This window comes from Schistocerca americana, chromosome 1, assembly GCF_021461395.2.
Source record: "Schistocerca americana isolate TAMUIC-IGC-003095 chromosome 1, iqSchAmer2.1, whole genome shotgun sequence".
Lineage (NCBI taxonomy): Eukaryota > Metazoa > Arthropoda > Insecta > Orthoptera > Acrididae > Schistocerca > Schistocerca americana.
In genome coordinates, this window is record NC_060119.1 from 474293791 (window position 1) to 474310952 (window position 17162).

Genomic DNA, 17162 nt, shown 5'->3' on the forward strand with positions numbered 1-17162 from the left:
CATCCTATCCGGGAGGTCTCCCCTGAGCCTGTGTGACTTTTCTGTAACTTCCCCTATTTCCTAAACCTTGCCATTCCTTTCCATTCATCCCCCTTCCTTCCCCTTCAGCCCTCCTGCCAGAAGAAGTAAAAATTGATTATTTTCAAAAATAAAGTATTCATCTCATGAATCAACATAATGTGCCATAACATTATAGTGTTAGAACTTTGCCTCAAAATCAGAAATTGAATTGGATGATATACGAGAAAACAATATGCATCATTACTGACACCTTGCACCAAAAATAGTCTCTCAACAATTACACCCATTTTTCAAAATTTTTTCCAAGGAGGTGCAAAATGTAACAAAAAACAAAAGCCAGCAGACCTAATTATAACCAACAGAAAACATTGCATATAGCTAATAATAAATAAAATAAGTCATCATCATTATCTACATTCATGGATTTAGATCGAGGAACCCATTCCGGTTTCAAGCTCCATCATATCCTGGACCGACTTCTGATGAGTATCCCTTTGGATATATATTGCAAAACTTTTTTTGCATTCTGTTTATATATTCCTTTCATTTCTGCATAAAACAAATAACTTACAAAATTACTGGCAACATTCCAAGTAGATGAACTGAAAAATTTCAAGATAAGGCTGGCAACAGATATGAGTCACATATTATTTGCTCACATATAGCGTACAAAATTAAGATTATTATCATTATGTTGTTATTGTAACTATGATTACTAAAATGGAAAGGGCATTTGCACTGAATAAAAGAATCTAGGTGGTCAGTAAACTGGAAGAGCAGGAGCTACCAACATTTGTTTCTGACAAACAACATGTACAGGAATGCTGACTTGAGGTTAGTTTAACAAGTGCTTTGCTTATATAAATAAATGAACAATGTTAAAAACCTACTAAAGATACAATAAATGTTGCACAGTAGGAATAATGTAAAATAAGTAACTGCAACATGCATGCATAAAATAAAACCAGAAGTATGTCTCCTGCCATCATTTTTCAAGGCTGCATACATGTCTAGATCAGTGCAGTATTTCTTATTTGAATCTGTGTGAATCAATACCAAATTTGTGACCTACCCCATGAACCAAAAACCATGTCGTGGTGGGGAGGCTTGCATGCCTCAATAAGACAAGACATCTGTACTGCTGGTGCAACTACATAGGAGGTGTATCTGTGGGCTGGCCAGTGTAACAAATACTTCCTAAAGAAAGGCAATGGCCTTTTCAATTTTCAGCATGACTGACTGATCTGATCTTTTTAGGCAACATTGCCTTGCTTTGTTGATACTGAAGCATGGATGAAGCAAGGGGAAACTGTAGCTGCTACATTTTCTGAGGACATGCAGCTCTACAACATTGTTTAATGATGGCATCCTCCAGCATAAAATATCGTTTCAGATCTCTGGGCAGGGACTACTCAGTGGGGCACAGTCGCCGAAGAAGCTTTATCTCACAATGGTCCTATTTTCTGCCTGCTGTTCCCTTACCTCTGACCTACTCTGTCTCTTCTAGCTCCATTTCCTCCCTCCCATCCCATCCCACTGTTTCGCAAAACAAAAGAAGTTCTGTTTCCAAAATCTAGAAATTCTCGCTCTTCCCATTTGTGTCTGTCTGTTGTCATTTGGTAAACAGAAATCACTTTATCTATACCTCATGGCAGTTTCATTTTGATCATTTTTCTTGTGCATATTTAAATTTTCCAGTTGATTAACTTACTTTTCTTGCCCATAACTTACTTTTCTTGCCCATAACTTACTTTTTTTGCCCATGCTAGCGAATAACTCAAATATGCCTATTTCAGTGTTTCAACATTAAAAGAATTAAGTGAAATAATGAACTTACCACAGAGTTATCAGAGGGGTCTTTATGTTGCGCAGATTTCACCTGTTCACTCGATGACAAAGGTAGTGACGTCTTTGTCTTCTTAACAGGGCTGTCACACTTAGCTGTTTTTCCATGTTCAGAAACAAATTTCTCCTGCCCAGTACTGGGATTTGAAAGTTCATTTTCATTGACAGCATGGGTTTTCTCACTAACAGTTCTTCGCTTCCTGGTTGTTGCTGGGACATTTTTGTACTCCCGTGATTTTGGTGAATCTGTTTTTGTAATGTCTGGAACACTTTTCAATTGTTCTGTGCCTGTCTTTCTACCTCGAGGCATCTTGACACTTTTAACAGCATGTTCTTCACTTCTACAACAATTTTCTTCCAACGTGTCTTTATTCAGTGACTCACTGTCCTCTACGCTAGACTGAGTCACTTTTCGTTTCTTCTTTGGTGGTTGAGCCTCTTTTACTTCATCTGTATCCAAGGGAATATTATGGTTGTCAATGGGGCTAACAGAGCTTAGACTTGTACGTTTCGAATTATGACTTCTACGTGAGCTTATTTCATCCTGTTTCCTTTTGGAAGTTCTCCTCTCCGCTCTTGAATTTTCTTCAACATTCTCTGGAACCACGCCAGTACTCCCCTTTTCGCCAATCTCTGGAAATGGTACCCTATTTTTCTGAGATTCTTCTTGATGATCAAATAGTCTAACACATGATTCATCATCTTCATTACTATTTATTTTCCCTGTAACACGTTTGCTTGTTACCTGCTTGTGGTTTCTGGATTTGACACTGCCTTCCGATATATCTGCTCTACTATCAAGTTTTGATTTTCTAGTTTTAGGTCCAATGTTTTCAACTTCTAGAGAATTTTCATCTGAGCTATTTCGTTTATCACTAATTGGATTTCCCAATTGCGTTGCACGTGATTTTTTAACATTTTGCAATAGATCTCCTCTTTGAAACCTATTTTCCTCTGATATATTACTAACAGATGTAATTCTGCTTCTTCTTGTGCGTCCTGATGCCTGTTTGCTTTCTTCCAATGGCTCCTTAAACTTAGAAGCACTTCTGGATTCTGATTGTTGGAAATCAACTGACACTGAACTGTAACTGTCATTTTTATCACAATTTGTTGTTTGTTCTTGATTTGACTCTTCAGAATTCTTTTCTGGCTGGTTGTCGTTTGGAACAGATGGCTTGCTATCTTCTGTACCAATATTTTTAAGAGAACGCTTCTTACTACTACCTTTAATTTCCAAGTCAGATACAGTGTTACATTCCGCAGTTATAACAGCTTTTTTAAGCTGAGAATGTCTTTTTCCTGGAGCTTTTCCTGTACTGTTTTCAGGTACTGAATCAAGGAATTTATTCTGAGAGGTTCTTCGGTGAGATGTTTCATTAGCAGCACTTTCTACTATCTTTTTATGTCCTGGGGATGTATTGTCAGTTGTTTCTGTGAGCTTCCACGTTTTCTTCTTTTCTCTGACTGATCTTCTACTTCCTGAGTTTTTGCTATCAGGTAAATTATTAATATTTTGTGCACTCACTTCAGCAGACAAAGAATCTATATCAGCAGACTGAATAGCATCTAAGTTATGGCTCTCTTTTATATGTTCATCTTTCCATTGTCTCTTAACTTTTCTTTTCCCACTAGAATTTGCTTCCAAGTCACGTGCCAAATTATTGGAAGCAGATACTGGAGTTTCAGACAGAAATATAATATTTTCTGATACTCGTGACTCCTGAATTGTATCAAGTTTTCTTTCACCAGCTGCTTTACTTTTTCTTTTTCTTGGAATTACAGGACTAGAAAAATTGTTTCCCATATTACCACTACTATCATGAGAAGTGATTTTCACAGTTGCTTTACTTTCTAATTCCTTTAGCGCAGCTAAAACTTCTTGTGATTGGGGCAGATGTAGTTCCACTTCCAGTGAACCTTCATCTTCTTCTCTACATACAGTAGTGCTACTTACAATATTTTTCAAACGAATGCCTGCAGTACTGGATTCATCACCTTGCTTGGCAGTATTTCTTGTATGTTTTTCTGACTCACAATCTGGGACTTCCTTGTGGACTAAGTCTTTCGAAAATATTTTAATAACCTCCTCATCTTCCCCAGATAAAGAATTATCTTGACCATCCATTCCTCCCTTTGTAGACAGCTGTAAATTTGCTGCCTTTTTGTCACACTCACTCAGTGAGTTCAGTTTCCTCCCAGATTCTGTTTTCTGTGGAAAATCCTGTGTGTCAGCTGAGAATATATCCTTTTCGTATTTATTGTAAACAGGTGGCCGCTGATCAGCCAGAACAGAATCATTTTTTTCAGTCAAACTTGCATCCAGTTTCTGAGTGGGGCAAGAAAATATATCACCAGTATCATGGGTCTCTCTAATATGTGCAATATCATTCACATCTGAAGAACCCTCTATTACATTTTCAAAAACTAGTACACTTGGACTAGCATTTCCAGGTTTGTTTTCACAAGTTTTCTTACTTGCTCCCTTTGGCAATCTTCTTACATCAGTTTCCTGTACAGGACATTTTTGTTTATCTGTCGTTTTATCTTTTGTACTTGATCCACAAAACTTCTGTGTTGGTTGAGAAAACAGTTCTTGTAGGTCTGTCCCCTTCTGCAAACTTATTTTGGACCTGTTACACACTGCACTTCTATTGCCCTGGAAACATTGTTCTTCATTCCATTCCCCTAATCTCTGGGTGGGTTGTGAGTAAATGTCACTACAGACATCTAGTCCAGTAGCTACTTTCACTACAATGCTCTGCAACGATTCCTTCATTGATTCTGGTGGTCCTTTGCTTTTATCTTCAGCAACTAATTTTGGATGTTCCTCACATTCTCCTTTCTCACTGTGAGCTTTAGTTTTGTCTGTCTTATTAGCTTCGCTCAAATCATAGAAATTCTCTATTTTCTGAGTTGGAGCATTAAATAATTCATCATCATTCACATCTGACTGTATTCTGTTCTTTTCATTTTTCTGGTTCTCTGACATATCTTCTGCACTTGTGCCTTCCTCAACAACTGACTTTCTTCCACCGTGACCTCTGACAAGCATATCTCTTTCAGGTGTCTCAGCAATTTCGATTTCAGTAGCCATTCTCCTGCTTTCCTGTGTTCCTGGACAAATTACATCTTCTAGAGTAGTGTCAGAGAGCTCCGTTTCCATTTCATTTATCTGTTCACTTTGTTTGCATACAGTTAGTTCCACTTGTTTACGCAAAGTGAACAATTTTGGAGACTGACACACTGTTTCACTTTGGGGGATATTTAGAAGACTGTCATGGTCCTTTTTGTCGTCAATACTCACAAATTTTTGAGTTGGAGCACCACATAGTTCTTCCAGATCATTTTCATCTGTCTTATCTGAAGATAGCTTCCCTTTATTAGCACAATATTTCTGAGTTGGTGCACAGAAAAGGTCTTCAGGATCAGTTTCATCACCAGATGCAACTTCCTTATTTGAAAAGTCTGACTCTTGCTTCTTTTTATTTTCTTGTAGCGCTACAGTTGACACAGCATTCTCTGTGAAACTTTTTGAAAAGTTACTTTGGACAAAATTTTCTTCCACTCTCTGTTCATTAGTTGAGGTGTCTTGCATTAAACGAACACTAGTATTTTCTGCTTTCTTATCTTCTACAACTGATTTATCTAAACCTTTCAATTTGTCTGTGCCATGTGAAACTGTCTGTCTACTAATTACTGTGTCACCCATTTTTTTTGTTCCCAAATTATTTTTTGACGCTGGAAATTGTTGCGTCTGTGCACAAAAAATATCTTCTGGGTCAGTTTCATCTCCTGAAGATAAATCAAGTGCGAATGACTTTTCAGCACATGGTGCATCATCTTGTACAGCTGTATGTACCAGAGTAGATCCTGATTGGTGGCAATCAGATTTTTTTTTCTGCTCTTGCTGGTTGCAGGTGAGCTCACTGCCCTCAGCCTCTCCTTTCCCTGCATCTTTAATTTCACCTGATCCAGAAACAGACATCTGGAACATATCCTCATCACCCTCCAGTAATGAACGATCATAAGACTGATCGTTGAGAACAGTACTGCTCTCACTTTCATTAGTAGTTGATCTATTTGTGTCATTTGAAAGCAAGGGAGAAACACTTGTTTTCAGAACAGAAGTAGTGAGAGAAGTCACAATTTTTCCCGACTCATTTAAGGTATCACGTTCAAAATCTTCACACTGTGTCGGTGCATCATAAATATTATCTGCAAAAATATTGTTTGTTACAGTGGGTTTTAGTTTTCCATCTTCATAATGGCACTCCATCTGGGTATCCAAATCATTTACAGTGTCTTCCAGGTCTTCAGTAGGTGTGCTTCTACTGTCATCCACAGCTGTTAAGAGAGAGAGAGAAAAAAAATATTGCTCATTGTTAAATATATTGCTCATAATCAAATATGATGAAACAAAGATTTTTTTATACAACTAGTTCTAAAAGTCTGTCTAATTTTTACACTGAACAACTTACATAAAGTTTGTGACATTTCATTTCAAGAACTGTCGAGAGAGACAACTCAGAGAAGAAACCACATGTATTATTGTGGTTCAAATAGTATAATTGCAATGATCGAGCATAAATTAACAATAGAACAACTTACAACTCATGTGGTAGTATGTTTAGCTTTAAGTTTTCTAGACATAACAAGTATTCCACGAGACAGTTGAAACAGCTATTAGCAAAACAAAACATGACAACTTGGACAAAGCCACGGATACTTTTAAAAAAATGTATTTACAGCCTTCCATCAAAATATCAAAAGCATCATTAATAAAAATGATGAACTCATTTCCTTACAGGAAAATGAAGGGATACACAGAATTTCAGCAGACTAATTTTGCATATCAGAACATTACATGGAAATATCTAAAATTGAACAGATTCATCTTGATGGATATAAGTTACTATCATAATAGTGTAGAACCAATAGGAAGAAATGGAGCAGCTGAGCAGGGTGATCCCGAACTCTCAGACAAAAGTTTAGAGGTTGTTCTGGAATATTTTCTGAGTATTGTGACAGAAGGAACTTCTTGTTTCCTGTGGTTTATTACAAAGTAGCAGCATTTCATTTGATTTCTTACGCCCTATATCATAGTTTTTGTACTGAACTTCAAATATCACACAACAGTGCAAATGTCAGTGGCATGCATAGTGTGTCTTGTTTGGAAATAAACTTGTTCCTCTAACTCGTGGCACTTCCTGTCGACAACATTAACGCCTACTTCACTCTTTGCTCTACAGTTTCCATTCAGAAATGCCCCATTCTGTCTTGGGTTTGTTTTTCTGTCAGTGCAACTGGTACATTAACAAGAAAACTATATTTTTGCTCTGTATGGCACCGCTGGACACCACAGGTCCATTACACCAAAATATTAAGACAATATACCTGAACAACTTGCAAAATTTTGTTGGTGGAATTTGGGATCACCATGTACGTGCAAAAAATGGAGTTAAATCCCGGGCCATTCAGGTAAATGAATATTGTGATAGACAGCTTTTCATTGCTGTACCACAATAGTGGATCATGAACGACACAAGCTTGAAGAACTGGCAGTTTACAGGCCACCAAAAGGAAGTATCTTACACTTCTTAAAGCAGCTGGAAACAGTTTTAATAACGCTATGTAGATTTAAAAGAAGAATCATTGTTTGTATATAGTTTAGAATTGATTTTCTGTCTGGCAATTTTCACCAACATTACCTACTGTTGTTTATGCCCAGTTTGGCATTATTTTTCACAGTAAAATTTCCTATGACAATTGAAGGATATAGTACAATAGCCACAGACAATTCGTTTTAAGACTAGTTTTCCATAAATTAGCTGATAACCAACAGTCAATACTTTACCTGACCATGTTGATCAAATGTTAACAATAAAGTATACTGGCCAGTTAGGTACAGATCATAGAAGAAATGTATTACATTGAAGAATTATAAGCAATGGTTTGATCATAGTATTTAAAGAGAAATTACAGAAGGAATACTGGGAGTAAGTTAACAAAACTCTCACTGTCCATCGAAAACTTAACTCATTCTTGAACATATTCCTAGAGCATCTTGGATATTTGTTTTCTCCTAAAATAAATAAAGCTAGAATCGAACAGAAGCCAGATTCTCACGCAGCAGCACCACAGGAGAGCACAACATTCATTTGAGTAGTACTTTACAAACTTCTAAATAGAAATGACTGACTGTGATTTACTTGTATGCTTTGTAGCCTAATTCTGAAATTTCTTGTGTGTTTGTGTATTTACTACACACAGTCCGGTATTTTAACAACTCTGTAGTGCTGAGTTCGACTGTCTTGGTAAGGCTATGGACATTAATTGTTGTGATCAGATGCAGGCTGAGTTAGTGACCCTACACTCACAGCTACAGGCAGTGCCAGATTCGGTCATGCAGCTTGAGGCTGTAGCCAATGGGCCTCACTGTGCGGGGAAGGTTGTGAGGATCCAAGCGACATCCAGCAGATTCCATGTGTTCCCCCAGTTGGTTTTCTAATGTAGCAATCTGAGTAGGATTTTATAACATAACTCCGAACATTATGGAGGACCTTGAAGAAAATTATCTATTGACACATGGTCAGCACAGATTCAAATAATATTGTTCTTGTGAAACACAACTAGTTATTTATTCACACACAGTAATGAGTACTAGCCACTGGGTATCTCAAACAGATTCCATATATCTAGATTTCTAGAAGCCTTTTGACTCTGTTTCTCGCAAGCAGCCTCTAATCAAATCACATGTCTACAGAGTATCATCTTGTTTGTGTGACTGGATTCCCTGTCAGAAAGGTAACAGTTCAAAGTAACTGACAGAGAATAACTGAGTAGACAGAAGTGAAATATGGTGTTTCCCTAAGAAGTGTTGCAGGCCTTCCGTTGTTCCTGATTTAAGAACAATATGAGCAGCCCTCTTAATGCTGTTTGCAGATGATGCTGTCATTTACCATCTAGTAAAGTCAACAGAAAATCAAAACCAGTTGACTCTAAACAAAAAAAAAGTGTGAGGTCATCCACATGAGTACTAAGAGGGATCTGTTGTATTTTGGTTTCTTGATACATAACACCAATCTGAAGGCTGTCAATTCAATTGCATACCTAGGGATTATATTATGAAAAGGAAAGATGCTACTCACCATAAAGTGGAGACGCTGAGTCGCAGAGAGGCACAACAAAAAGACAGTCACAAATAAAGTTTTCAACCATTAAGGCCTTCGTCAACACACACACACACACACACACACACACACACACACACACTCACTCACTCACTCTCTCTCTCTCTCTCTCTCTCTCTCTCTCTCTCTCTCTGCAGCAGTCTCAGGCAACTGAACTGAAAGTGTGCTTTCAGGCCTTAATGGCCGAAAACTTTGTTTGTGACAGTCTTTTTGTTGTGCCTGTGATTCAGCATCTCTGCTATATGCTGAGTAGGAACTTTCCTTTTCATAATATTGTTACATTCCATCCTGGATTTCCCATTGTTTGATACCTAGGGATTACTATTATGAACAATTTAAATTGGAATGATCACATACAAAGAGTTGCGGGGAGATCAAAGACTGTTTTATTGGAGAGCACTTAGAATATGCAACAGATCTACCAAAAGGTATTTTAATATACTGCTGTGTGGTACTGGATCTTTATCAGATACGAGTTCAAAGAAAGGCAACTTGTTTTGTATTATCATTAACTGGAGAGAGAGTGTCAGAGATATGATACGCGAATTGGAGTATCAGTCGTTAAAACAAAAGCATTTATCATTACGGCAAGATCTTTTTATTAAATTACAATCACCAACATCCTTGTCCAAATGTGAGAATATTTTGTTCACACTTATCTACAAAGTAAGAAATGATTGTTGTAATAAAATAAGAGAGATCAGAGCTTGCACAGAAAGATTTACGCGTTTGTTTTTCCCATGTGCTGTTTGGCAGTGGAACAGTAGAGAAATAGTCTGAAGGTGGTTTGATGAGCCCTCTGCCAGTCACTTAAATGTAAAATCCTCCATTCTGTTACTAAAAAAGAGAAACTTGTACTGTGTTTAAAATGAAACATTCCCACAATCAAGTAAAAAATACTTAAATATTATTAAACAAGAAATAAACAAAAATAACGACTCTAAGAAAAACGAAACTAAACAAAATAGCTCTTGCAAAAATGGTAACACTTCCAAATCACTGATCATCAAATCCACTGATTACTTTCTCACAGTGCAGTAAACACTGTACCATCCTAATAAGTACAGGTGCATCAGACTTATTCATACCAACATGGCATGCACCATCAAAAAACATTAATTCTAAAAATACAACTACTTTGGAGATTACAATATTTATAAGATTACTAACAAGTAATAAATTAATTATGGTGTTTAACGAAAAATATTAAAATCTTGTGCTGGCCTAAGCTACCTCAGTCATCAAAATATTACTCATGGCATTTTTCCTGACAGACAAATACTCCAATCTATAACACTGGAGCTAAGCAAAATCATTCCTAATTAAAGACCTCTTTCATTCCTTCCTGTCTTTTCAAAAGTGTTTCAGAAAGTTGATTATGACAACATACTGATTCATTTAACTGAGCATAACTGGTTGTATGCTTTTCATGGTGCCTTCTGGAACAGTTCTCCACAACGAAAACGACACAAGACTTCATGTAAATGAATAGTTGGAAGAGAAAAAGCAAGAAAAATTATCTTATTGTTCTGTGAACTTGTCAAGGCCTTTGATTGTGTGCAAAATAAAGTATTGTGGCACTAATGACATCCCAACTTCAGTGGGATGGAGTCTTACCTTCGTTACAGAAGTCAGAGGGTTTCGTTAGCAGACTGTGTCTCAGGTATCAACTACTTCGCAACAGGGGTGACACGACACGTAGGGTCCCACAAGAATCATAAATGGGCCCAATTTTGTTATTGTTGTTGTTGTTGTTGCTGCTGCTACTACTACTGTGGTCTTCAGCTGAAGACTGGTTTTATGCAGCTCTCCTCATTATTATTTTTCGAGGCTTTACATCTCTGTGTAATTATTGCGACATACAACCACTCAAAGCTGCTAACTATATTCATGCATTGGTCTCCCTCTATAATTCTTACTCCCCGCCCCAAATTTCCCATTATTACCATTGTGATGATTCCTTCATTTCTCAAGATGTGCCCTATCAACTGATCCTTCCTTTTACCCAAGTTGTGACACAAATTTCTTTTCTCCTCTATCGATTCAGTACCTTCTCATCAGTTATCCGATTTACCCATCTATTTTTCATCATTATTCTACAGCACCACGATCCAATCTCCTTTTGTCGAACTGTTTATCATCCATGTTTCACTGCCATACAAAGCTACACTCCAGACTGCGAGCTACCATCCAAGATTACAATATAATTAAACTATCCTCTGGAATATGTCTGAATTGGAATGCAAACACACTACTGTTAATGGTCTACTTTGTCTAGGAGGTTGGCTGTATCCACTACTTTCAGTTCATTAATAAACCAACTGCACCTAATTTCCTTAAAATGTACAATAAATAAATTGTGAAATAGCAAATTACCATCAATAGCTGAGATGAATTGTTTGTAATTAAACCACCTTTCAAACACCTTTCACTGGTGCCAACTGTGAGCCAGAACTGGTATTATTAGTAGAAGTCCTTCACCAGGAGGGTTGAAAACAGAATATTTAATCTGCTGAGCTACCAGTGTACACCAATACAGTGTAGATAACACTGAAAATTTTCTGAGTTCCAAGCACTGATGCTCAAAGTAAATCACTGCTCTGCTAACATAGAATTAATACAATTCTAGACAGTTCCTTGAATAAAAAGGTATTTCCAAACTGTGGCTAACACAAATACTTGCACGTACCAATTAATCCACCAGCCACAAATAAATATGAGTTCCGACTGTGGCTCCACCAGCATCCACAATTGGAAATGTTCTAAGTTCTCATAAACGCAATAAAAACCTCAGCAAAATCTGAAAAATCGCCAAATCGATTCACAGTCCAAATTGGGTTGGTTGGTTGGTTGGTTTGGGGAAGGAGACCAGACAGCGTGGTCATCGGTCTCATCGGATGAGGGAAGGATGGGGAAGGAAGTCGGCCGTGCCCTTTCAGAGGAACCATCCCGGCATTTGCCTGGAGTGATTTAGGGAAATCACGGAAAACCTAAATCAGGATGGCCGGACGCGGGATTGAACCGTCGTCCTTCCGAATGCGAGTCCAGTGTGTAACCACTGCACCACCTCGCTCGGTTCCAAATTGGGGATTTTTTTATAAGTGGTGAGGATACAGCGATGATTTATTGTAAATTTCAACTAAAACAGTTCACCAATTTGCTGCTCAGACAAACACATGTCCTGCTTCTGGTATGGCTGAAAACTTAGTCCCCAATCCAGCATCTGGTTGGTTCTTACATACCCCCACAGTGGACTTCCTGAACTGCCTGTCACCTGGCTCAAATTTGCAGTTTATATATCCTTTGTGCTAGCTAAAATTGTAATGGAAGATGCACACTTCCATGCTGATTAATTAGAGATTTTACAGGAAGTCGTGTGATACATAGTTCACCCACAATTAATGAAATACAAATCATGTAATCCATTGCTTTACTAATTATAAATAGTGCATCAAATTTATTACTGACAAAGTGGAATATTTTCCTAGTAGAAAATTACCTCCCCTTTCTGCTGGTGCTGTCAATATTCTCATAACTTTAGTAGAACTTAAATTACAGGTGATTTTAATAACTAAAACCTTAATTGCCTGAAAATATCCTAATAAATCACTTATCTACCAGAAGTTCCATTTATCTGATGACCGCCTGCCTGGGACATTGCAGGCCAGCCATGGAAGCCACGTCTGCCTTTTGACTGGGTCCCACGGTGGGTTTTAGACTGAAGGCCGTACAGACATGCGCGCCTTGTTGGCCAGTGTCATTCTAGTAGTGAAACAGGCATCACGAGTGTAACAGTGGAGTTTGCGAATGCAACAATGGCAAGAGCGAATTATTCACTTCCACAACAAGTGCTTATTTATGATCCGTATGTGCATACAAAATCTGCTCATACTGTTTGGAGATTCTCTGAACAGGAGTTTCCAGGTGTGAGTTGAGTCATGATGCAGTTCACAAATTAGTGAGCAAATTTCGTGAAGCAGGAAGTGTTCAAAACAAGAAGTTTAAATGATGATGTACAGTGCTCACAGAAGTTCGTCTTGATGACAGCACATACCGCCTGGACAATTCCCCTAAAAAGTCTCTTAGACGTCTTTCGCAGCAAACACACACATCATGCACCTCTGTGAAAAGAGATGCTAAGCTACTTGGGCTAAGGCCCTATAACATATCAGTAGTACAAGAACTTCGACCTGGTGATTCTGTGCACAAGATTAAGTTTTGTGAATGAGTTTTAAAACAAGTGCATTACAGTGAAACGGATCCTCACCTCACACTGTTTTCAGACAAGGCTTGGTTCCATTTACACGGGCATGTTAATTCCCAAAACTGTCGACACTGGAGCACAGATAGAGTTGTTGTGGTTCATGAGGAACCCCTTCACAATCAGAAAATAAGGGTGTGGTGCACAGTTAGTGGTGACAGAATAATAGGCCCTTATTTTTAATGACACAGTACAAGTGAAAGATATGCGCAAAACATTTTGCAGTCGTTTTTTAATGAACTGACTGAAAGAGAAGGAAGCTTCGCATTTTTTCAACAGGACTCAGCAAGGGCTCATACGGCCAATGTTTCTTTGCATGCAATTCATGATGTGTTCAATGAAGGGGTCCATTGAAGGATGAAGTGTACACAACAAGTCCTCACACGATAGAGGAACTCAAGGATAATATCCGTGAATCAATTAATTCAAGATCTCAAATAGAATTAATCGTGTGATTAATAATGTCTTGAGCAGAAGTCAGAAATGTGTGGAAAATAATGGCAGGCAGTTCCAGCATCTCCTTGCATGACATGGGTGAGTACAAAATTTAATTGCTTATACACTCCTGGAAATTGAAATAAGAACACCGTGAATTCATTGTCCCAGGAAGGGGAAACTTTATTGACACATTCCTGGGGTCAGATACATCACATGATCACACTGACAGAACCACAGGCACATAGACACAGGCAACAGAGCATGCACAATGTCGGCACTAGTACAGTGTATATCCACCTTTCGCAGCAATGCAGGCTGCTATTCTCCCATGGAGACGATCGTAGAGATGCTGGATGTAGTCCTGTGGAACGGCTTGCCATGCCATTTCCACCTGGCACCTCAGTTGGACCAGCGTTCGTGCTGAACGTGCAGACCGCGTGAGACGACGCTTCATCCAGTCCCAAACATGCTCAATGGGGGACAGATCCGAAGATCTTGCTGGCCAGGGTAGTTGACTTACACCTTCTAGAGCACGTTGGGTGGCACGGGATACATGCGGACGTGCATTGTCCTGTTGGAACAGCAAGTTCCCTTGCCGGTCTAGGAATGGTAGAACGATGGGTTCGATGACGGTTTGGATGTACCGTGCACTATTCAGTGTCCCCTCGACGATCACCAGTGGTGTACGGCCAGTGTAGGAGATCGCTCCCCACACCATGATGCCGGGTGTTTGCCCTGTGTGCCTCGGTCGTATGCAGTCCTGATTGTGGCGCTCACCTGCACGGCGCCAAACACGCATACGACCATCATTGGCACCAAGGCCGAAGCGACTCTCATCACTAAAGACGACATGTCTCCATTCGTCCCTCCATTCACGCCTGTCGCGACACCACTGGAGGCGGGCTGCACGATGTTGGGGCGTGAGCGGAAGACGGCCTAAAGGTGTGCGGGACCGTAGCCCAGCTTCATGGAGACGATTGCGAATGGTCCTCGCCGATACCCCAGGAGCAACAGTGTCCCTAATTTGATGGGAAGTGGCGGTGCGGTCCCCTACGTCACTGCGTAGGATCCTACGGTCTTGGCCTGCATCCATGCGTCGCTGCGGTCCGGTCCCAGGTCAACAGGCACGTGCACCTTCCGCCGACCACTGGCGACAACATCGATGTACTGTGGAGACCTCACGCCCCACGTGTTGAGCAATTCGGCGGTACGTCCACCCGGCCTCCCGCATGCCCACTATACGCCCTCGCTCAAAGTCCGTCAACTGCACATACGGTTCACGTCCACGCTGTCGCGGCATGCTACCAGTGTTAAAGACTGCGATGGAGCTCCGTATGCCACGGCAAACTGGCTGACACTGACGGCGGCGGTGCACAAATGCTGCGCAGCTAGCACCATTCGACGGCCAACACCGCGGATCCTGGTGTGTCCGCTGTGCCGTGCGTGTGATCACTGCTTGTACAGCCCTCTCGCAGTGTCCGGAGCAAGTATGGTGGGTCTGACACACCGGTGTCAATGTGTTCTTTTTTCCATTTCCAGGAGTGTATTTTAAATGTAGTCATGTCGTATCGCAGCAGTAGACGGGCGACACTGTAGTGTTTCGAGAATTCCCGCGTAACTTGGTGACCTGTGTGATAGGACAGAAGAGAACAGGAATTTTGAGACAAAAACATGATAAGAAGATATTATGTGTTGCCATAGCAACCGAGTATAACAAGGCAAGAGAACCATTATGAGAAACTGGACTAAACCTAAAAATCAAATGGAGAAAATTAGTAAATGCAACTAAAGGGAAGACGTAAGAAAGTCATAATGTTATACGAAAAGAGAGAAGATGTCAACATATTAGACTAAGAAGAGATACGCCAAGAACAATTCGACTAAGAAGATCCAGTGTGGGGAGTAGACAGCTCTCACACGCATCATGAGGACGCAGACACGGGAAACAACATCCATGCTGCCGGCACCAGTTGCTGTTCATCGATGCTGACCTACTTCCACATCCGCTCACCGATGTCAACGCGGAAACCTACATCCAATGCCACCAGCACCAGTTGCTGCTCACCAGTGCTGATTCCACATCCACTCGCCGATGCAGCCTAAACTCTACGCCAGGTGAGCATAAAACAGTACTTTATTGTTTGAGTGTAAAGTTGGATAAACTACTGAGTGAATTTTATTCGTGTAGTTGTTACACTTAGAGTGAAGTTTTTAAATGCTTACTAGGTCTAAAGCTCACAAGAATATGGATAACGTGAAACAAATCAAAGAACCACAAGAACCAGCTATGGCTATGAGGGTCAGCACAGAAATGCCAGACTGGACTGAGTTAGCAAATTTAATCAAAGCACAAAGTGCAGCTTCAAATGCTCAAATTGTGGCTTTAAGTGAAAACTAGAAGCTCAGAGTTTACAATAAATGAAACTTAAAATTCTAGATTAAATGCTCAGGATGAAACTCTAAGGAAAGAAATAGGTTTGGTACATTCTAGTTTAAATGCTCAAAGTGAAGTTCTAAATGTCCAGAGTGAAACCTTGAATAGTCAAGCAACAAATATAGGTTTACTAAAGACTGAATTTGACACAGTAAATAGTAAAGTTGAAAATTTGAAATTAGATTTAAAGAATGAAGTAACTAGTTCTTTGAACATTCACGTAAATCAGCTGTTCACTGACTTTAGTCAGAAACAGAACGATCAAATTCAGGACTTGATAAAAAAGTTAGAATTTGATATTGAAGATAAATGTAATAATGTGGAATCTGAACTTAGTGGAAAGTTAGGATCATTTGAAAATGTATGTAATGTTAAGTTTGATGCTGTGAAGCAGAGACTGCATACTTTACAAGGGAGCATCGATAAGAATAGCAAATTAATACCAATTTTCCAATCGCAAATTACAGGCATGAATATAAGAGTAGATACTGAGGAAAGAAACTTCAGAGAGAAACTAGCGAACTCCGACATTACAGAGTTATTACAAATGATTGAAGCAATTTCACAGCTCTACAATAACTTTATTATTTGAGATATTTTCACAATGCTTTGCACACACATACAAAAACTCAAAAAGTTTTTTTAGGCATTCACAAATGTTCGATATGTGCCCCTTTAGTGATTCGGCAGACATCAAGCCGATAATCAAGTTCCTCCCACACTCGGCACAGCATGTCCTCATCAATGAGTTCGAAAGCATTGTTGATGCGAGCTCGCAGTTCTGGCACGTTTCTTGGTAGAGGAGGTTTGAACACTGAATCTTTCACATATCCCCACAGAAAGAAACCGCATGGGGTTAAGTTGGGAGAGCGTGGAGGCCATGACATGAATTGCTGATCATGATCTCCACCACGACCGATCCATCGGTTTTCCAATCTCCTGTTTAAGAAATGTCGAACATTATGATGGA

The 17162-nt window shown here is 39.5% G+C and overlaps 1 protein-coding gene across 1 annotated transcript in view; it reads right to left on the reverse strand.

Annotated features, from left to right (window-relative positions):
- The window catches only part of LOC124603812, a 97264-nt gene that overhangs the window by 22559 nt on the left and 57543 nt on the right, over window positions 1-17162 (reverse strand). Inside the window, exon 7 of the mRNA XM_047136427.1 lies at window positions 1859-6213. Coding sequence (XP_046992383.1) covers window positions 1859-6213 — 4355 coding nt within the window. The remainder of the gene's footprint in view (window positions 1-1858; window positions 6214-17162) is intronic.